This window comes from Urocampus carinirostris, chromosome 16 (genome assembly GCF_059441175.1).
Source record: "Urocampus carinirostris isolate Australia breed hairy pipefish chromosome 16, RoL_Ucar_1.0, whole genome shotgun sequence".
Taxonomy (NCBI): domain Eukaryota; kingdom Metazoa; phylum Chordata; class Actinopteri; order Syngnathiformes; family Syngnathidae; genus Urocampus; species Urocampus carinirostris.
Window position 1 is genome coordinate 27,728,157 of NC_142364.1, and position 23,365 is coordinate 27,751,521.

The 23,365-nt window shown below is 40.8% G+C and overlaps 1 protein-coding gene across 5 annotated transcripts in view; it reads right to left on the reverse strand.

Annotated features, from left to right (window-relative positions):
• ntng2b (netrin g2b) overlaps positions 1-23,365 on the reverse strand; it is a 140,000-nt gene that overhangs the window by 45,255 nt on the left and 71,380 nt on the right. For all 5 annotated transcript variants that reach the window (XR_015847103.1, XR_015847104.1, XM_088320072.1 and 2 more), the window contains exons 4-9: positions 18,990-19,162; positions 15,980-16,009; positions 817-903; positions 502-678; positions 276-419; positions 96-197 (exon numbers count right to left, since the gene is read on the reverse strand). Coding sequence is in view for 3 of the 5 variants with exons in the window: in XM_088320072.1 (XP_088176198.1) it covers positions 96-197; positions 276-419; positions 502-678; positions 817-903; positions 15,980-16,009; positions 18,990-19,162 (713 nt within the window). In the remaining 2 variants the exon portion in view is untranslated. The remainder of the gene's footprint in view (positions 1-95; positions 198-275; positions 420-501; positions 679-816; positions 904-15,979; positions 16,010-18,989; positions 19,163-23,365) is intronic.

A 23,365-nucleotide genomic window follows, 5' to 3' on the forward strand; every position in this document is an offset into this window, starting at 1 on the left:
GCCATTGAAAAAAGATCTTTGTAGATTTTTATCCCATCTCTGGTCCTTTTTACAAAAAGGTACTCATTTTGCTACTATCATATAAAACATTATACCTTCATTTTGATTGACAGCCTCCCCATGGTCTTCCTTGTGAGATGAGAAAGTTCCTTTGAGGCCATGTGTGTCATGTTCCTCCAGAACATGAGAAAATATCACTGAGAATGGAGTTGTGTGGTTTAGAGAAAAGGCTTCTACAGCACGTTTTGCAATATGGCGTATTTGTATGACAATACCTTTAGTTTTTCTTTCCTTCTCATGCTCAAATGAGGTTGCCGTACTTTGGCCATGAGTAACTGAAAATTGATGTTTTTCTTCCTCATGTTCGTGGTCAGGAGTTTCCTGTTGCTGATTTTCATGTTCCTCAACCACACGAGAAACTAACAACCGAGTGGAATTTTGGAGGTTTGAGTGAAGGACTTGAATGATCTACTACGCATTATGCAATGAATTTGCCATTACCTTCTTCTCTTCTTGCTTTCTCATCTTCAAATAAGTTTGTCGTCATATGCCTTTGATTTTCATGCAGACCGGAAATTCTAAGTTTGCCTTCCTCTTGTTCGGATGATAAAGTGCTTCTGTGGCTGTAGGTCTCATGATTCTCAAGTTTGTGGATATGATCCTTAAGTATGTGGAAGACTGAAAGGCCATAGATAGAAAGTATGTAAAAAAACCTCCCAATTTTAAGGCTCATGGAGCAAATAATTTTAATGTAATTTCTAATGCCCAGATAACAATCTGCTGTTATCAGTTTGTTAATTCCATTTAAAGTCCTACCTTTATTTTTGTTGGGTGACTCTTGATGATCCTCATAGTGAGATGAGTAATCGTCTATATGACTAGGAGTTTCATGTTCCTGAGACACTAAGACAGAGAGGATTTTGATTGAATTGGAAATGAAAGGTTTAAGGGATTAATCTTTCGACAATGCTGATTCTAAGGGGGCTATCAATATCTGCAGTTCTTTACGACTCAAGCTTGGGAGAGGTTGCTGTTCTGTGACTCAAGAATGGGAACTGGGAAATTAAAATGATAACACTAACATTTGACATTGCCCCCATGTATATCATATATCATTATTTTTATGTGGTTTAACACAATCTAACACCAGTCGGGTAAAAAGAGGGAAATCTGGGTCAAGATCGTAACTGATCCACTACATGATTTAACTTCATTTATTTATTTATCAACGTTGCACACAACCTCCCAAAATGGGTCGTTTCCCATCAAACACACCCACAAAACTAGCTGAGTTGCACAAAGCAAAACCAAAAACCTGGCTAGTTTTACATATTTATAATGTTCCTGTGGGTCTTTTCTTAGGACTGCTTTGTATCTTTTTTCCTACAAAGCTAAACCATTCGACTTAGGACCTGCTCGATTTAGGTCCTCCTGTACTTATGACCTTAGCCACCAGATCGTCATTTTTTTTCACAATATGCTCACATTTTCCAGCGGAGGTTCTTCTTTTTCTATTAGATACTCACTTTTTACTTTCAATGTGTGGCACCGGAGGATGTAAAACCCCGTCAACTCATATGTCAATGTTGCTAACCAGCCAGCACAGCAATCAACGGGGACACTCAGTAAAGCAATTAGATAAAAACAGCAGGTGACACCATTGTAATGGATCTACAACAGTTCTGTCGGATGTGACCTGTTGTGAATACCCAGTGGGTACTGCTATTTCAATTGACAAATTTAGGCTTTGTCGTACAGCACGGAGGGTTAACAATAGGTTATTTCTGTTGTCTCCTCTTTTTTAAGGACTACATTTTACTTGTAATCTCCCCTGCCCTTGGCGTCAATGTGCTCTGGAGAGGTCTTGTGGTCAGGTTTACTGGATGCTAAGGTATAAAAGGCTTTCCCCTCATAAGTAACCAGAATACAATTCTTGAATTTCTGGTATGCTCTCTTCCAAGGCCTCTGCAATAGTAGTCAATGAAAACCTTTTAATATAGCGTTGATGACCGCACCACTAATCATCCTATTAATAAAGGAAATTGTTAATGTAGACTCTTAAATGTTTTTAAAAAGCACACACTGTAACATCTTGCAAGAGTATCTTGCACAGAACCTTCTAAATAAATACAGCTTGCCCAGAAGACCAGCACAGGACATACATCTTGCTTATGCATTTTTAACTACCTCAACTTTTCCTCATTTTTCCTCCCCCCTGTGTTTTTCCATCTTCTGCTTTTTCCACAGGGGGCATTTCCTCTCCCAGAATCCTTTGCATCAAGTTCTTGAGGCAACTGCGCGTGTAAAAGAGTGATGGGGATCCAGTCCCGATCAACCCAGCTTGCTACTCCTCTTGCTTGTTCATAAATTGGAAATGTCTTTGTTATGTAATGGTTGCCAGGTGACAGGCCAAGAGGTTTACTTAATAACAGTTTGATTTTGCCTTATTTCTACTGTGGCTTTAGAGGTTCACAAGGCAAGAACATGTCAAGATCTAATTCCCATTAATGTGTTCAGTCAGTACATTTTGTATTAGAGATCCCAAGAGCCAAGAAGAGAACACAGGTTCGAGAGCGTTCTGCATTCGAGCCCCGATGTTGTGGAATGCTCCGCCCCTTGAGATTTGATCTGCGACCTCAGTAGAAATGTTTAAATCTAAGCTTAAAACAGACTTCTATTCTATAGCATATGAATAACCTATATTTTACGTTGACAATATCTGTGTATTTATTGTTATTACAAAATCCATTGCAGCCTGGTCATCCTGGTAGGGGGATTACCTCATGTGCGGTCCCTTCTCAAGGTTTCTTCATTTTCCTCATGTTAAGGTTTTTGAGTTTTTCCTTGCCCTCATGTAGGTTTTAGATCAGGGGATGGTGTAATAATAGTCCGTGGTTTGCAATAATCTGCCCTGTATCAGTGCCGTGTATAAGACGTTGTACAAGACAATATTGTCTGTTTATTGCCTGCCATTTTGGCTCGAGTGGATGGTTTTCCCCTTACCATAGTTGCATCGTTGATTGCTCGTTATTTTTTTGTCTCGCGTAAACAGTCTTGTCACATCTAATTTTCTAGTGCTTTAGGTTTTTATTTCCTTACCCTGTTTGCTATAGAAATGTAATTGTTGTTTTACTTTGGGATTGTTTACCCTCCTAGCTTTTTGTTCTTCTGTCTTATACTGGTCTGGTGGCAGCGACTTTTATTTTTTCCGTAAATAATTTCGGCGGCGCAGTGGTTAGCGCGTGTGCGCCACAGTTCTGAGGTCGTGGGAACCTCGCGTGGGTTCAAATCCAGCTACCGGCCTTCCTGTGCGGAGTTTGTATGTTCTCCCCGTGCTTGCGTGGGTTTCCTCCGGGCACTCCGGTTTCCTCCCACATTCCTAAGGCATGCATTTCAGGTGAATTGGCCGGTCCAAATTGTCCCTAGGTGTGACTGAGCGAGTGACTTGTCTGTCCCCGTGTGCCCTGTGATTGACTGGTAACCAGTTCAGGGTGTCCCCTGCCCACTGCCCGGAGATGGCTGGGATGGGCTCCAGCCCCCCCGCGACCCTGATAAGGATAAGCGGTACAGCTAATGAGATGCGATGAGAATGAATTTCATTTAATTTCCAAATATTTTGCTTGTGGCCTAGGTTTTTAGGGTTCTCCTTTCCATTTTACATTTTGTGCTCTGGGTAAAACCAAGACATAACCAAATTTAGTCAAAAATAGTCACTGCTGTGTTTACCTTCATTCTGCAGAAAGTTGTCTTCCCCAGTTTTATATGATAGAGTTTATATATTGCTTTCTTGTTCAGCCAATCAACTGATAAGACAATGACAAGATGTGGGTACATTTTTGTAAATCTGACTGTGCCTCACCAAACACAACCTCACCGCATGTCAGTGGTCTTTACAATATACTCAAAAAAAGTTATTTTTCTTCTAAACTTCCACTGTCAACCTTTCTTACTTTCCCTGTTTTCATGCTACAATGACAAATAGAATTAAAAAACCTGTAGGGACGAGCGTGACGGCACTCTCCAGCACTCTCCCAAACCCCCATTCTTCAAACCTAATGTGTGCCACCCCGAACAGCTCTGATAAAAGTAAAATAAAAGCAAATAAAGCATAAGGGCTCTTTGAACTCAGTTGGGCATTCATTAACAGATACTTAATGGAGAAAGTATTTAACTTCCAACTTTTTAAGGACACCTCAAATGACGCAAAATCTTGACAAAAAAAGCACATACAAAATCATTTTTGCTAAGTATGATTTAAAGCTAAGGTATGAGTTGAATCTATTTTTCACCAGCACAGAAAGCTTTTGCATTTTAAGGCGAAATATAAGCTCTGCCGTTTTGAGTGGCCAGTGCTTAGCAGCCCACTCGAGACCGCTGTGTGAATTCTTCCATCTGTGTTCCTCACCCCCTGGAGGTGTTTTTGCACGGGCCTTGCCCCTCTCCAGCGGCTTACCTTCGGAGTGGGGCATCAAGCAAGCATCCCACTTGCAGGCGTATCTCATCACCGCCCACTCTCCATTCCCTATTTCTTCCCTGGGGCTCCGGCAGCTGTTTTCACTGCGCCTGGATCTTTGTTGTCGTAATCATATCACATGACTTCGACAACACCAATGCTGCATCTGATTTGAGAATAGCCCTTTGGACAAACTCGCATAAGATACATGATATTTACAGTGGGACCGCTACTTATGAATGTCTCTACATACGGAAATTTCAGGTTACGAAGTACCTGAACGGGAAAATGCCTCCAGATACGAAGTCAAAAATATTACTAGCTATAAGCTGCTTTTAAAATTTCCAGAATGTAAACAAGCCGGTTGCGTGTAACTCAGCATGCACTTTGTGTCACCATCACAGTTTAGAAATTACAAACGACAAGGAGGAGGGGTTCCGGCAAGATGGCGGGGAGGGGATTGCAGCTATTTTTCAATCAGCCCAGATTAAAGACATTTTACCAAAATCCAATGACGTTTTGGAATTTGTGGAAAGGAATCACTCGAAACAAGTGTTGACAATTTGCGTTATCGCTACGTCTGCCTCGCGCATTTTTGATAGTTTGTCAAAAGCCAGCAAAAGCAGACATTATTGGATCGGATTTTCAAGAAATGTGAGGCAGACAGGTAAATTAATATTCTTATTATTACCTTTATACTTTTTTTTACATTATGTGCCTCTTGTTTTGTGTTTATTGTGCGGTAATCTAATTCTAATATGTATTTGTGTCACAATCTGATGCTTTTATGATTTATTAAAAATATATATAGATACTGTACTTTTGCGGGGCTTTTAACAGACTACGGCTTTTACACTCAAAATGCCTCTCTATTAACAAAGTTTTCAGGTTACGAAGCTACCCCCATACATAGGGGTACATACTTATGTATTTGTGAACAGTGTTACTTTTTAATCAGGGCTTTTTTAGATAACCGAATGCGGCCTAACCTCACCAACACCCAAACTCTGGCGGACCCCAGGAAACCCAGGTTTGAGACTCCTTGTTTGGGTCCTAGATTCAATAGGTATGCTGATTTAATATAGACACAGTCTGACACATACTGTAGTTCTGAAGATTAAGAATAATTAAAGGGGAAGATTTTCTTATAAAAACAAAAAAAAAAACAAACACAAAAGAAAACGAAAGCACCACAAAGAATACAAACCACGAATACTCAAAGTCATCAAACTGCACCATTTTTTTGCCAAGCAATTCACACTGTTTTTTTTTTTTGGGGGGGGGGGGTACCCTTGGTAGCAAGAACTGAGTATTTAAATAAATTCATGTTTATATGACAATTCATGTATTTTTGCTTATTATTCAAATGAATATTGTCAGGGGATTTTGTAATTTTGGCCTTTGCAGCCCTTTGAGACTGTGTGATTAAGGGCTGCATAGAAAATTGGGATTTAACTTGACATGTAACTTTTTTTAATGAATTGAGTTTTTTATTTCACCTCAATGTTATTCATGTTGTGTGCATACTTTGGTTTACCCAAAATTTTCTAAAATGTTATTCTAAACATGTACAGATAGCAAGTCTAAAATAGGAGTCGAAAAATGTCAAACGGAACAATTAAGATTTCTGGAAAAACATTGATATTTTGAACTTAAATGTCTGGAACGTGCCCTTAGGGGTAGACGTGTGCACGCTGCATCCAAAGATAGAGTTTACAACAATCTTCCACAAGAGGGGGACAACTTACACAATGCAGCTTAAAGTCTCTTAGCCCCATGTTTAAGATCCCAGATCTTTTTAAGAGTTAGAAAGGTCCAAACCCTTTTAATTGGGGTCGAAGTTTATTTATTCATTCATGTATTTGTTTATTTAAAAGCTCCAACGCATCAGTTACGCGAGGACGCGACATGTAAATGCAACGGAGGAGCTGCTGAGCAGGAACGTGAATTAGCATAGGAGATGCTGCCTCAGATTGTTTATCCAGAGAACGCCTCATCGTTTTTTCCCCCTCTCTTCAAACGCACACGCACACACGCAAACATGCACAGCATGATGAGCGTTCACACAGTGAAAAGTGTGATTTCACACTGCTGACAAAGACTGAACTCCAAAGCTGTTCCACAAGGCTCCCATCGCTGCAATAATATAAGTATTTTTTCCCAGCAGAGAAACATTGGGACTCTTAAAAAGATGGTTCCATTGAGATGCCATTTTGCAATGCAAAGAATTTGTGTACTTTTTTGCAATGGTTTTGCTTTTAGGGGCGTGGTCGAGAAAGTGCCGCAAGAGATTGTTCGAAGTAACTGCATTTATTAGCGTATAACGCACAAAGAACTCAGAGTTTGAGTGCCCGTTATAAGCAAAGTTTTTCGGTGGTACATTTCTGTATTGTTTGTCGCAAAGTATCGCTATCGACAATTGCAAATGGGAATCGAACCCGTGTCACAGAGATTAGAGCGGCATATCCTAACCACTACCCCACCAGTAAAATACGTGACATATAAAAAGGCATTCTATTTAATCTGATTATCACTCTTTTATTTATTCACGGTACCAGAGACAAATGTTAGGGAATGGAGAAAACAGAAAATCGTCCTTAGTTTGAGCTGAGAAAAGGTAAAACTCAATTTTATAGTCATTTCTATAGACGAATAAATACCGTACAATTTATGTCTCTTTTCTGCCTTACAAGGCATCACAGCGCTCTATTTTAATATTTCCATATTATATGACTTGAACAGTGATGCAAAAATAGTTCCCTTGAAATTCCAAACTATGGAGAGGCCCAGTGACGTTCAGTCTAACTTTTAATCATTAAGATATAAAAGTAAAAATATATTAAATTGTTGTATTTATTCAGTGTTTAAGGTATTTCTTATTTAACTTCACAATTGTAGTATTTTCTTTTTCAAAATTGCTGAATTTTCTTATTATATTATGAATATTATTTTTACAATTAGTATGGAAGGTATTACTGAGATGAGCATCTGCAGATGCAAAGTGAGGCACACAATACTCTTGCCTCAAGGCAGAGGGCGGCAGTGAAACCAAACATTTAAACCGGGCACAGACCTCAGCTTTAAACAATAGAGTTAGTGATAGCATTAGCAAGCTAACAGCAAGTCAAGCCATTTAGTGATTTTTTTTACCCTCGTTGTATGGATTTTTTTTATAATAGGGGATTACCTATTTATTCAGAAGGAACAGAGCATAGACTTAACCCATGAGAACGAAAAACGTCAAAAATATGTCCTGAAATTGGTACTGTTGACTTCTTTTTGCCTTTAAGTGGACTGCCTATAAAGAACTGAGCTGAATGGCAATTCATTGTCTCATCTCATCTCATTAGCCGTACCGCTTATCCTCAGTAGGGTCGCGGGGGGCTGGAGCCCATCCCAGCAATCATCGGGCAGTGGGCAGGGGACACCCTGAACTGGTTGCCAGCCAATCGCAGGGCACACAGGGACAGACAACTCATTCGCTCATTCACACCTAGGGACAATTTGGACCGGCCAATTCACCTGAAATGCATGTCTTTGGAATGTGGGAGGATACCGGAGTGCCCGGAGGAAACCCACGCAAGCACGGGGAGAACATACAAACTCCGCACAGAAAGTCTGGAGCTGGATTTGAACCCACGACAGGTTCCCATGACATGAACTGTGCCGCACAAGCGCTAACCACTGCGCCGCCGTGCTGCCCTGGCAATTCATTGTGATTTAGTTTTTTTTTTTTTAAACAATTCATTAAATATTTTTGTGAAAGTTATTCAATTCCAATGGAGACTAAAGACCGTTCTTAATTTGTTGCCCTTGACGGTTATAAATGTCAATTCTCCATTTTTTCTAATTAAGTATGAAATAACTACGCTGGAAGTCAATGAGTTAATCCATAATTCAAGGTAAGATCTGCAAAGAATGTCATCATATAAATGGATCATGGAATGATTATTTAACCAATAGAGGTGGTGATGCGTTGATTGTCCAAATTTGGTGTGCTCGGATTGGAATTTCCGTGTGATGATACAGTAATACACCCAGAAGGCACAAGGCATATAAGCTTTCTTCCAATTATCAACGCCTTTCCTGGTTAGCATTTAGGATACGATATATCATATAATGCTGAAGGATTTTATACATTTGACTATAAAAGATTTTATACGATTGAATACAAGTTACATTTATTGAGTGCAATGAAGATTTTCACTGAGTATGCTTAAGTTCAATGAGCAGTGAAAGTTCAGGGCACCCTGACGTGAGGCTGATAAGATAATCAGCGCATCTAGACGCGAAGGGGCCCTGATGACGGAAGACGGCAGTCATTGATTTGATAAATGCTCTGCTGTTTTGAGTTTTTCTAGACATCAAGGCGAGGGGGTGGAGCCCACGTGGGGGCTTTCCTGGCACGCCCATGGGAGGAGCCGGCACATCAGCTTGCAGAAAAAAGTGGTCCGAGGAGAGAAAGCAGAAGATCGAGAGAGGAGGCTTGACAGAGACTCGAGCGACACTAATTCGGCTAATTCGGCCATATTCGATGGAGTTCACTTAAATACTTTAAGAAATTAAATCTGCCCTCGTGTGGAAATGCCGGTCTCTTGTCCATCTTTTCCATCAAGAAACAAGCGTGCATTGTTAGGTAAATGTAGGTTGTGTTTGGTTAATGGAGTCAGATAACTAATTCGAGCGATTTGGTAAACGGTACATTTCAATATTGAATTCCTAACAATACTTATATCAATGCTACAGTTTTTATAGAAGATTTGTAAATCTGACTGTGCCTCAGCAGATACAAACCTCACCGCACGCTCATACTGCACACCCACGAGTTCATCGAAAAACTAAAACGTAAACGTGGTGGTTTCACTGGCTGACTAAAGTAGATGGTGGAAGTGTCAGGGCGTGAAACCCAATTGTGTTATAACAGCAAATGTGAATTTGCCCTAACCACTATATCATCAATTAGTTATAAGTTTGAGAGCAGCTCAAACTCAACAGCAGGCTAAATATTAGATGAACAGCTTTTGACACAATTGGGACGATGTTGGCATCCAGTGTAAAGCTGCAACTAACCATTGTTTTAATAATCGATAAATCTGCCCATTAATTCCTTGATTAATTGATGAATTGGACTTTAAAAAACACATTTTTGATTTCCTCTTCTTTATTCAAATATTTCTACCCGAAAAACTTCAAAACTGGCAGATAACTACTCATTCCAAAGAAGTTTTCTGCTACATTCATGAAGGATTTTTACCATGATGTCATAATTGCCCTATTTGCAACACCTGTGGCAGCTTGATTGGCGCCAACAGCCCGGACAAGCTGATTGGTGGCCACACCCTTCTTAAACCCCCGACTTCAGTTCAAACTTTGTCAGATCGTTGCGAGCTGTTGTGTTTTTACTCAGTGAGCGTTCCCTGTTAAAACCTGTTTTCAGCCTGATTCCCGTTTTTCGACCCGTTTCTGAACCTGACTACGCCTGTTCTGCCTGCCGCCTGCCTAAGATCACCATTACGAACTCGACATCGCCTCTGATCTCCAGCCCTGGTCAAACGACGTGCCATTCCCGCCTGCCTTCTTCCGACACGGAAGTGTCACCCCCGCCTTGCTCGATCCCGCTCTCCGCCAGTCTTCGGATCAAGCAATCAAGCAAGCCTTACTCTCACTCTCTCTTTTCAATAGAATCTGAGAAACGCATGCAATTGAGTCCTGTGTTTGTTCTGGTCTGTGACACATGATGTATTAAAAATGACTTTTTTACTAAATCTACGAGTTCAAACAAAATAAAATCTTATGTGTTCATATTTGGAAGACTTTTGAAAATTGGATTAAAGAGATTTTAATACTGATTTAGGCTTTATTTTTAGATTAATTAAATAAATGCCTTTTAAGATTTTTCAAGGATCTGCGGAAAACCTGAACGAAAAGCCACAAAAAGAAATCTCTGCAAATCCATTCAACATATCTTAGTGTAAAAAAAGCCAGAGAATAAGGCAAGCACCATTGATCTGAATGCAAAACAACTCAGTAAAATAGAGGTAAGATCTTGGGCCGGACCGGAACCCGGCAAAAAACTTAGGCCGGGTTCGGGCTAAAAGTGTCAAGCATTAAGTCGGGCTGGTCAGGCTTCTCACTCGCTGTTTTTTTTTTTAATCCAGTTTGTGGAGGAACTACACACTATTGACTTACTTTTACTCAAATAATTATTTAGATAAAGAAAATACTTACCAAACTCTCAGTTTAACTCCAAATCACTAAATCCAAAGAAATGTTCCTCTTCAGTCATAGGGTTAAAGACGCGCGGCTTCCTCCCTCCGCCTCCTTCACGTCAGCCGTCATTTCTGCTTCTTGCCAATACACTACAAGCTTTATAACGTTTCTTTCTCCTTTTTGGCCAAATCTATCACTTTTTTTAGCTTGTAATCTGCAGAATTTTTTCTTTTCGGTGCCATTTGTTTCAGTTTTACTTTAGTTCGCTGCACGCCGAGATGCGCATTTCGCAGCAAACTATTAATTTAGGCGCTGCACTTGCAGCGCACACTTGATTTGAGGGATTTGGCCCCAAGCTGTGTGGTTAAGCTGAAAGGCACAGTTCGGCGCTGAAATACGCACGGCCGGAGTAAAGCTTCGTGTTTATGTCATGATTGCTGATTCAGGGCACCTGTGACTGGCCAATTGGCGCAAACAGCCCTGAGAGCTGATTGGCTAAGAGACTCCTTTTAAACCCCGGCTTTCAAGAGGACGCCGTCAGATCGTTGCGAACCTTTGCTCCCAGCTAGGCAAGCTCATTCCGTCCGACATTTTCCTGCCCTGTTTTCTTCTGCCTGATACCTGTTGCCGACCTGTTTCTGGACCCGTTTCTGCCCTGATCTGCCATCCCCACCACCGATCTGTCTTGCCCTGTTTCCCGCCTGATACCTGTGGCCGATCTCTTTTCCGAACTCGATACCACCCTTGCTCTCCCGTCCCGGCTAGTGACCAGTATCCCTTCAGTCTACGATTATCCTCGCTCGACACGGAAGTGCCACTTCCGCGTTCCCGCCACCTGCAACCGGTCTACGTCGATTCTCGGATCGTGGAAGCAAGCCCTGCTTTCTTTATCAACGAACGCTACTGGGTCCTGTCTCCGTTTCTGGCCTGTGACAGTTTACTTTGGCGGTAAATTAAAGCTACGGGTTTATTTCGGGCTCGTTAAATCAAGTTAATCCGTCGGGTTTGTGCGGGTTCGGGTTTGTATACCCGTGACTCGGGTCATGTCGGCTTAATTTTTTAGACCCGATCTTACCTCTACACTGAAAGTTTTAGTCTTTCTCTATTTGTCCCCAAAATTGGCATAGTCTCCTCCTCCTCACCCATAGTATTCCAAGCAGAGTAGAAAAGGCATAGAAAGACCTCCTGTATATTGTATTTTCTTAAATGGGTTGTGGGAATGAAAGCGGATTTCTTCATTTGACGGGTGCCTGCCTGTCTGCCGATGCAGATGGAACGTCTGGCGATAGACGCACAAATGCACAACCTTAAGTGAACACACAAGCTTGTGAGTTCATGTCCTTTTCTTCTCGCTCGTACACTTCCACCTCAACTAGAAGTGCATTTGCATATAATAAGATCATTTAGCAAAAGCTGGGCATCACGGGCCTAACGCCACGTGTCACTCGCGGCATCTTCATGTCTTATTAAGGCGCGGCTGATTTGAATGAAGTAATGAAGACATTGCCATTCTGCCGTTCGCCGCTTATCGTCTCCGTTTTAATGGACGGCGTTTTAATTCATCGCACCATTTTCCAGGCATGCTCTCCATCATTGCGCTCTAACAGAGGTGCTTTGAGTTTTGGTATATATTGGAAAAACATGTTCAAACTCAACATTGGCTTGGTCAAAAAATACTAGTGGGCTTTTTACCGTCCTGATGTAAAAACCCATAGAACAGAAATCTCAAACTCGCAGCTCAGGAGCCAATTCTGGCCCTCGATCATAGTTTAAGGGCCCCGCTGTTGGGGTCAGGTGTGTCCAATATTGACATCTCTGTCCCTAATTATCTTCACTCTTTTTAAGGATATTCTGGAGAGCGCTTGTCGATTGGGTCATTTTAATTCACTGCCATGCCAGGTCTGTCTTTCCTAAGTTTCTGGTTTCTTGTTTGGACAGTTGGTTTGTTACTTTATTCCTTGTGTTTTCCATTTTCTCTTTATCAGGTTTGTTTTTTGTTTCCGGTCTCTTGTTTGGGCATTTTGTTTGTTGCTTTGTGCCACTTGTTTGTTTGCTACTTTGGTCCTGGTTTTGTTAAAAAATACCATCCTTGTTTTGAGCACCCCTGCCTCAGTACTGTTTCCCCCACATGGGTCTATCTCCCTAAAAACGCAGCACCTGCCTGATAGTTTGAAAGGACAGAGTGTATTATTAGGGGCAAAAAATATTCTTAAAAGATTTTAAATACATGTGCATTTTTTTAAATACTCATAGATGGAGACATTTGTATTCATCTGACATGACACTTGTTGTAGGCCATCTTGCTACCAACAAACGAAATGTATTTTCCCCACATCTTTTCATTTCCCTTTTTTTTTCTTTTTCTATTATTTATTGATTCTTCTCCTTTCCTTTTATACCCTTCTTCTTTTCATCCATTTTTTCAAATTATTTATTTTTTTTGTCCTTTTTTGTTTGTTCTTTTGTCTCTTTGTGTGTTTTGTATTTTTGTATTTTCTTTTTTATTCCGTTTTTTTCTTATTCCTTTCTTTTCATTTTCTCCTGTTTTTTCTGTTCTTTTTCATTTTTCCCCTTTGTTTTTCTCTATTTCTTTCTTTTCCCGTCCTTTTTGTATTTCAAGAAAAACGAAAAGTTTGAAGTTTTCTGTAGCTTCGTTTCTTCATGGCCTGGATTTTCCTTTCCAGCTTTATTGTGAGAGTCTATGTCTCACATGCGTAGAGTAAGATGGAAATACCCAGCGCTTGAATTAGTCTGTTCTTTGATTTTGCTGCTATTTTCTTGTTCTTTCAGATGGGTTTAAATCTCGCAAGTGTGACTGTGGTTTGAGTTGTCCAGCCTATGATTTCTGGTTAACCCCTCTTCTGATACAACAGCGCCAAGATTTTCAAATTTGGTGACAGGTTCTAGCTCTCTGTGGTTGATGGTAATGTTTGTGGTGATACCTTGGAGATTGTTGGTCATTACTTTTGTTTTTTTCTGTGCTGTTTTTCCATTCCATACTGGGTTGATGCTTTGCCCAGGCGATTGACCAGATCTCTAAGTTCCAGTCGGTCCGGCAATATCATCAGCAAATGGCAAGTCGTGATGTCATGTCCCTAAATGCCCACTGTACTTTGATGTCGGTCCATGCATAACATTGAGGTGAAATAAAAAAGGGTCGTGATCCTCTCCAGGAAAATGTTGAAAAAAGTTGGAGAGAGAATGTAACCTCCTCTTCAACGACTGTGATTTGAAACCACGCTCCAATGGTACCATTGATCAGTACCGCTCTGTTGGCGATACGTGGCATCAAAAGGAACAGAAGGTTACCATGCACATGTAATCAGTGCATTGAAATGACAAAGTCAGGGTCATATTTTGTTACGGTAATAACACGAGTCGGATTTGTCGGATTTGACCCCGCCCCCACCACCCTTGCCAGGTTGTCCAATAGGAGATGAGCTGGCTGGATCAGACTTTCGTGCCAGCCTAATCCGAGCTCCAACATGCTCACTGACGTTAGCGGGCCGCGACCGTGACAATAACATTAGTCAGCACATTTACGCAGACCGCAGGAGCACCAAAGACCTCCGAAGGTGATCTTGGAGTCTGACCCAAAAGCACCATATGCTCTACGAGCGCGTAGTCGCCGATTTAGGGCGCAATGTTGCCGCGTAGTAGTTGAAGGCTTGAAGATGAATTCAGTTCTCCGCGCGAGAGCTAAAACAAGGGAGGCTTACAAATCTACAGGGATTGTGTGTGACCCAAATGTTGATGTGTAATGATTTAAAAGCAATCCTCAGCAAGTACAGTACGCAAAATTCACGTAGAGGATCGTGGGGGTTGGAATTTTGCAGCAAGAGGATTTGTTTTTGTCTTGAGCCGTTGCTTAAAGAGACACTGTGTAAAATTTGAGGACTAGATGTTGTTGTATAGTGTACAGCAGGGGTCTCTAAACCTTTTTCAAGCTGAGAGCTACTTTTTCTTACTAGGTATCATTGCTACGGCTTTGTAACAACAAAGTAACAATATTTAATAATATATAAATATGACTTAATTTAAGCACTTTGTAAGGACCAATGTTCCAGGACATCTCCAGGACTATAAGAGCCACAAATACATCTGTGATTCACATTTATCAAAAAATGTTTTTGTTTTAGATTTTGAGTAAATCACGACATCTTTTGATTTTGACACAAATCTCTCCCCAGATTCTGTAAATGTTGGGTAAAAATGTCATCTGTAACTTACATTTTCCGTTGCAGGAAGTTATTCCCGATTCAATTTACAATGATGCTTTAAAGAACAATGCCATACAAACCAATACCACGAGGGAAGAAATGCAATGACAAAGTGAAGCCACCAGAGAGCAGTGCTCGCGTCATTTTGAAGCAGACTTGTCGAGGAAAACTGATAAAATTTCAAGCGTTTACAAGAACTTCACCCAAAATGCTTTTCAAACCTTGAAAACACAACATATAAATTAAAGGATTTCCAACACCTGTACGAATTCAACCTTTTTCTAGCTGAGAGTTACTTTTTGTTTCTAACACTGCTACAGCTACGTGTAATAACATAGTAGCAACATAGTAATAATATAATAATAGTAATTATAAGTTCTTTTTTTAGAAATGCATATCAAACTGGGTGTCATTCGCGCTAAATATTAACGAAAAGTAGCTCTCAGCTTGAAAAAGGTTGGTGAACCTTGGTCTAGGGAGTCGGTGACACCCATTTGCTATACCTCTGAAAACGCAAAATTTCCGTAGATGGACCGGTTCCGCCCATTCCACTTGGGTGCCTTTTATACAGTGTGAAAAAGGGGCCACGTGCATAAAAGCCCGAGTCAATGTCGCCACTTTGACGCCGGCTTGTGTGGAAGAGCTGCTAGCCTGAAAGACTCTCCACAGAGAGAATCCCTAATCACTTCCCTTTTTATTCTCACCTCCCCCAAGCCCTTCACCCGGAATCACACACATATGCCGGCATCCCCTTTCTTTCGTTTGTTCTTTTTTTTTTATTACCCCCAACCCCACCACCCACTTTCCCAGCTGTCTACGCCGGATTCCTCTTTTATTTTGTCCGTCAACGTCTGTATTCTGAATAACTGTGGAAGAATTCCTCCTGAGCAGGTTTGTGTGATGCACGGCGATGAAAGGACATGGCCTATTAATAATGAAGCGGTGATGGAAAGTGAGCGAGAGAGAGGACATGCAAGGGAAAGCAAAGCGAGTGACTGCAGGGGTAGGAGTGTCAAGAGCGTTACGTTCGGCGTTCAAACTCGGAAAACGTTGCAAAAGAAGACAAGAATCTTCTGTGCTTGCCATTATTACTTACTAGAACCGGAGGGAGAACCAGCAATTGTACCTGAAAGAAGAACAGGAGAAGAACTGGATTAGAACCTGTTGTAGAGGTAAGATCAGGCCTCAAAAAAATCTAGTCCGACCTGCCCCGGCCCGCGGGTATGTAATCCCAAACCCACCCGAATTGGACTGATTAACTGGATTTGAGGGACTCTGCCCAAGTAAACCTGAAGCTTTACTTCGGTGCCCTACGTACTTTGGTGCTGAAGTGAGCGTTTCGGCTAAAGTACGCACCTTCAGCTTTACTTTGGCTTTGGTCCCTCAAATCAAGGGTGCACTTCTATTAGGTCTATTACCTTATATCTCTGAACAAAACACAAAATAAGAAAGACAAGCCACACCAGTTCTCATGAGATGCTTCCCAGTCAAAGTGCGATTTACATTTAAACAGAACTGCAACAGCTTCCGTATTTTATTGCAAACAGTTGAGTCACAGGGTCGATGTGGGAGGAGAGTTTAACCGCCAAACGATATCATCAAATATCAAACAGACCAATGTAAGATAAGAAACATGAAACATGAAACAGGACAGAGAAAAATAAACAGGCCAATGCAGCAGCTTCTCTTCTCAGACAAATGGTCGAGTGGTTCACAAGGTGATAAAACTCTTTAAAGCAAGGAACATTTATATGCCAACAAAACAAGAATTATTTTTTGCAGCCTAGATGACTTATACTCTGCTATATGTATATAAACAGACTGCGTATACTATTTCTGATTATTCCCTCTTCTTATTCCTAGGTCAGAGGTGAGCAAGTCGTTTGGTACTGGGTACTGAGTTTCTTTCGAACCACAAAGGACCTCAAAATTTAGGTGTGCGTTGTACACTAGGTATTACGGTGGTATATTCCCGTATATGAGCAATAATCGATCAGTCAAAAAATATCGCTGACAAGATTCGCACCAAATTGTATGCAATAGAAGCGAACCCGGATCGCAGCAGTGACAATACCATACAAACTAATAACAGCTGCAGTTTGTCACGAGGGAATGAGAAATGCAACGGAAAAGCGAAGCCACCAGAGAGAAGTATTGTTGGTATTTTTAAGCAGACTTGTTGAGAAACATGGCAACGATTTAAAATTTTACAAGCACTCCACTTTCTTTCTTCCTTTCTTTCTTCCTTTCTTTCTTTCTTTCTTTCTTTCTTTCTTTCTTTCTTCCTCTTTATTATTCAAGCATTTTTTGATGCAATTTTCAAACAATGAAAAGACAACATTAAAATTCAAGCATTTTCAAGGATGTCAAGCCCCTGTGCGAATCCGGTTGATAAGACACCGCAAAGTGAATAAAACGTGAAACTTATCATATGAAAACGTGATCTCAGCACTGTACCGAATATTGTCGCTCTTTGGTGTGTTGCGTTTGGAAACCATTGGAATTTTTCAATTGGACTAACGAGATCTGCGGGTGCTAAAGCGCTAGTGCGCATGTCGGTAGCATTAGCGGCAGGTGGAGGAGTGGAAATGGGGCAGACGATCGGCCCTTTTGTCTGTTGTGTAACTGGCTGTGCGTGTCTCTTTCTGGGCAGATTTTCGGCGTTATTTTGGAAGGACAAAACTGGGGAGACGGCGCCCGGGATGATTATTTTATCAGGGTTAGATGTTGTAGCTGGTGGCTTTTTCCGCCAGGAGTTGCTCCCACGCGCACTCTCGTCTTCTGAAGTGAGGCAAACTCGGTGAGCTATGTCCAAACTCACCTTGAAAATTCTGTCCTTCCTTTCTTCCTTCCTTCCTTCTTTTCTTCCCTCTGTTTTATTTCAGTTTTTATTTCTTTTTTATGTCTTTTTTCTTGTTTCTCCCTTCCTTCCTTCCTTCCTTCCTTCCTTATTCCCTTCTTTCCTTCCTTCATTCCTCACTTTCTTCTTTCCTTCCCTCTGTTTTATTTCAGCTTTTGTTTCTTTTTTTGTCCTTCTTTCATGTTCCTTCTATCATTTCTTCCTTCCTGGCTTCCTTCCTTCCTTTCTTCATTCTTTACTCTCTTCTTTCCTTCCCTCTGTTTTATTTCAGTTTTTCTTTCTTTTTGCTGACTTTTTTCCTTCCTACCTTCTCCTTCCTTCTTTCTATCCTGCCTATTTTTCTTTCTTTTTTTTCTTCTTTTTTCTTTCTTTCTTTCTTTCCTCCCTTTCTTCTTCTAGTGGAACTGGTGAGTGTCTGGCAACAAGTTGTCATCACTTCCTTCCTTTCTTATCTTTCTTCCTTCATTATTTCCGTTTTATTTCAGTTTTTCTTTCTTTCTTCTTTTTTTCTTTATTTCCTCCCTTCCTTTCTTCCCACCGTTCTCTGTATCTTTCCTTATGTTCTTTTTCCAGTGGAACTGATGAATGTCCTGCAACAAGTTGTCATCACTTATTTTCTACCTTTTTTCCTTCCTTCTTTTTGTTTAATTTCAGTTTTTCTTTCTTTCTTTTTTTCTTTTTTTCTCTTTCTTTCTTTCTTTGTTTCTTTCTTTCTTTCTGTCTTTCTTATTCTTATTTTTTTATGTTTGACATTTTTGTGTATATAGTGTATTTGTATTTTTTATTCAAGCATTTGTGAAATTGACAAATATATCTACCTCTTCAATTCATGTTGAATATGTGTCTTGGCAATTTTGGGGTGGAGAAGGGGGTCTGGGGGAGCCCTTGAAGGAGGTCCTTCCCAGGGAGTAGTTTAGCGTAGAACCGCCACTGGTCTTCATATTCAACTGTCGGAGTTGTCTTATTTTATGTCTCAATTTGTATTTTACATAGTATATGGCAGTAGCTCGTTTTGAGACCGAAAGGAGGCAGCTTCGATTCCCCCCCTCCTCCGAGTCCTTGCATGAATGCCTCTGGCTATCGGTGTGTGAGCATGTGTGTGAATGGGTAAGTGTGAAGCACATTGTAAAGCGCTTTGCGGAGTCTTTCAAAGCACTCTATGTATGCAGACCATTTACTATTTAGTGGAACAGCCATCGTAAACGAACACAGGGACAGACACCTTCCCGCTTTGTGCGGTACTTACAGGTGTTGGGCGTTCCGTTGGGTGTTGGGAGATATGAGCCCGCCTTCCAGGACTTGGCCTTGAAGCCTTTCTTGCAGCGCTGGCAGTCCTGGCCTGTTGTGTTGTGCTCACACTGGCACTGCAGGTTGCCATCCTGCAGCAGGCACTGGGAGGCGTGGAGGTTACACTTGCACCTGGAAATAAAGAAGGAAGGGCAAAAAAACAAGAGGGAACTTGTAAAAGTCCTGTTTCAATAGCGGCGGTGTTATTAAAGGTGCATTTTTTTCCCTCTGAGGAAATAAAAAGGTGCACACATAGATTCGTTTCTGTATGTTGTTATTTGGAGGGATTGATTGGATTATATACAGTTCCTTGTCGAGTGCGGGTGTTACCGACCCACTGGGTTTAATTTAATAATTTTAGCCTTTTCAACAAACTAAAGCACATGCTAACATTTAAACACGATTAAAATGTCTCTTTGAGCTTGGTCAGAGTTTTATGCTCTCAATAACTAGGCAGTTATCATATGTTAATATTCAAAACAAAAGGAACAAGGACACGGTATTTTTAAATACTCCTTGTATTTATCTGATATAAGATGAGGATCACCACTAGGGACCTGACGTATTTGTCGGCCATTTTGGTGCTATGGGTACAAAAAAATGCGTTTTTCTCCTGTTTTCTTTCGTTTTACTTTTTTATGACTATTCTTGTTTTTTGCTTATCTACCTTTTTTCTTTTACAGTCTATTTTTGTCTTTCTTTTTTATTTTTAATTTGTACTTTCTTCTTTTTTCCATAATTTTCTATTTTGTTCTTTTTCCTTTCTATTTTTGGCTTTTATCACTTTTTATTCTTTTTTTCGCTTTTTCGTCTTGAGTGTTTTTCTTTTTCGCTTTTCATTTCCTGTTTTTCCTTTCCGCTTTCATTCATTTTCTGTTGTCCCTATATTTTTTGGCTCATTTTTATTTTTAATTTTTTTCTCAGTGATTCACCAAAATCTTGGTATGAAAAAAATAGGGGAAAACTGCACTTTGGTCCCTTTTAGTCTCTGTAGTTTGTATTTTCCCTTGTGATTTTTAGCAACATAAAAACACATGCTTAGGAAAAAATATTAGTTTTCCCTGAATGTGGACAATTGATAAATATGACTAAATGTGTTGAAATTGTTAAGACTTTCGAAAATTGGTTTAAAGACATTTTAATGCCGGTTAAAGCCTTATTTTCAAGGATCCGCGAAAACCAAGTTTTTGTGTGTACGTACGTACATACATTTTGTGTGTTTACGTATGTTTTAGTGCATGTTTATGAGCGTTTTGCCCGTGTTTAAGAACGGTTTGTGTGTGTGTTTCTGTAAGTGGGAAATTTACTTCATTTATATAGCGCTTTAAACCGTCACTGAGGATGTAGATGCTGATTGTGATTTCATTATATTGTCTACTGTTTGGGCGGCACGGCGGCTGAGTGTTAAGCACGTCCGCTGCACAATTCTGTGTCAGGACCAGAACAGAAACAGGACCCACTCGCGTAACATTTCTTAGAAGAAAGGCAGGCGCCCACGATCCGGGGATAGCTGGACGCGGGAAGCAGGTCGCTACCAACGCGGAAGTGGGACTTCCGTGGTAAACGTTGGCGGTGTCGGGAACGGAAAAAAACAGGTCAGTAGAAGAGCAAGAACGTGGTCGGGATCAGAAACAAGTCGGAAGCCAGGAGTGTAGAGTAGACGTTTTCGATAAAAAAAAAAAACGATCGTTAATGGAGACGGAAGGATATACGTGGTCGAGATCAAAACAGGTCATAATTCGGGACGGGAGAGTAGACGTGGTCCAGATCAAAACAGATCGTAGCGGGAGACAAACAGGAGCAAAAAAACGGGACAGGCGAAAAAGGGCTTGCCGTGTAAAAACAGAGATTTACAGACGGACTGACGAAAGGGGACTGACAGGACAGAGTTTGAATACTGACAGGGAGCCAATCTGACAACAAGCTGCAGCTGGCGCCACACAGGTGGGGCCAATTGGGCGCCATGGCAACCGTGACATTCTGAGGTCATGGGATCAAATCCAGCTACCAGCCTTCCTGTGCGGAGTTTGAATGTTCTCCACGTGTTTGCGTGGGTTTTCTGACTGGCAACCAGTTCAGGGTGTCCCCTGCCCACTCCACGATAGCTGGGATGGGCTTCAGCACTCCCGTAACCCTCATGAGGATAAGCCGTGCAGATAATGGAAGGATAATGGATGCTTACATTTTATTTTTGTTGCATTTCAAGTGTAGCATATATATATTGCTGGTGAAGTGCAATAAATATGACAAGGTTCCATAAAACAACTACCTGTCTGTTCTTATCAAGTCAAGTCAGAATTTGTTGTATAGCCCTTAATCACAAAATATCTCAAAGCACTGCAAAGGTTACAATTCCACCATCCCCTGATCTTAAACCAACATGCGGGCAAGAAAAAACTCAAAACCTCAGCATGAGGAAATAAGAAACCTTGAGAAGGAGCCTCACAAGTGGTAATCCCCCTTCCAGGACAGATTTAGCATTAGGGAACAATACACAAAACATCAATAATAGAAAATAATAGGTCATATGTTGAATTTTGTTCAGAAAGTGCATGACAGCAAGCCTATTCAACTGAATCGTTTCAACAACGGAAATAGTACCTCTTTACTTTTTCTATAGAGTAACTCAGTTACTAACCCAGTTCCTTTTTGGAAGAAGAGATAAGTCACGATAACAACTGACTTTTTTTCAAAGTAACGCTCTGAAACGCGTACTGAACACGAAGCCCAACAACAATTCAAAGCTTTTTGGAATCTCGGCATCGAACTTACGCTTCACAGACAAAAGGAGGGGGCTAAAGACTACTCAGTGGTCGTCATTTTCACATTAGTGAATCTTTTCCGGATGAGCGACCGGATTCCGATGGCGGCTCGTTCCACTGGACTGAACTATCTTCCGTCTGCATCAAATATTCAGGGACTTCATCTTCCTTCTTTCACGCTTATCTAACTCGCTTTATTTTGAAAAATGGTTACACGGGAAGTTTTATTTTTTTGCATACTTACCGTAAATTCTGGACTACTTTTTTGCTACCTTTAAAGCCAGGGGTCTTAAAATCGTTTCAATTGCAACCAGTGGGATTATGGCACATGGTCCCAGCCTTAATAGGAATGTTTAAAGGGACAGTGTGTTTTATTTAGCATTTCCAAGTGGTAGAAAAATAATTCATTTTATCTTGGCTGGAAAATTTAGGGCGGCTGGGTGGTTTGCGTGCAGCCCCACGGTCCAGAGGTTCAGGGTTCAAGTCCAGCTACCACAGCCTCCCCGTGTGGAGTTTGAATGTTCTCCCACGTTCCTATAACATGCATGTCAAGTTAATTGGCCGGTCCAAATTGTCCCGAGATGTGAATGAGCGAGTGAGTTGTCTGTCCCTGTGCACCCTGCAACTGGCTGGCAACCAGTTCAGGGTGTCCCCTGCCCACTGCCCAAAAATAGCTGGTATGGTCTCCAGCACCCCCGAGACCCCACTGAGGATAAGAATGGATGGATGGACGAAAAAATAAGCAAAACGACATGACCTAGCAGATAATTTTTTTAAAAGAACAGTGTGCGATTTTCAGTGGCTCCTAATGGTACGAAAAACGTTTATTCAGTAAAAAAAAAAAAAAAAGAAATTGATCTGAATACTGGGTAAAAAAATATTGAACTATGATACCAATGTTAATATTTATAAAGAAAAATCATAGGTCGAGAAATTTGAATTTCGTTGACAAATTGGAATGCCCATGTTTGTCCGGTGGGATGCCGCCACGCTGTGCCACTGGCCCTCGCTTGCACCAGAAAATACAGTGCCATCTAGTGGTCAAATATTATACATTTGGGCTGTAAAGAAAAATGCTCGTCATTTATTTTCACATAGCTTTCATCTTGTTGGTACTTGGTGCTTTTGCTACCCCATAGGTTGAAAACCTTTTTTGTTTTTTTCTTTTCTCTTTGTTTTCTATTACTTTTTAAACTTTTCTTTCCTTTGTGCTCCTTTTTCTGTTTTTTCATCTTTTTTTTCTTTTGTCTTCTTTCTTTCCATTTCCTTCTCTTTATCTTTTCAAGTTTTTTTCTTGCATTTATTATTTTTCCTTTTTGTTCTCTTTTTTATTCTCTTTTTTTCATGCGTTTTATCTTCTATTTTCTTTTCTCTTTTATTCTACTCTGGGGCGGCAGTAGCTCAGGAGGAAGTGCGGTCCGGGGACCAAATAGGCTGCAGGTTTGATTCCCGGCTCCATTTAGTTAAATGTCAGAGTGTCCTTGGACAAGACGCTGAACCAGTAATGACTCCAATATGCCTGACTTGTATGACTGACTTTGCTATCGGTGTGTGAGTGTGTGAGAATGGGAAA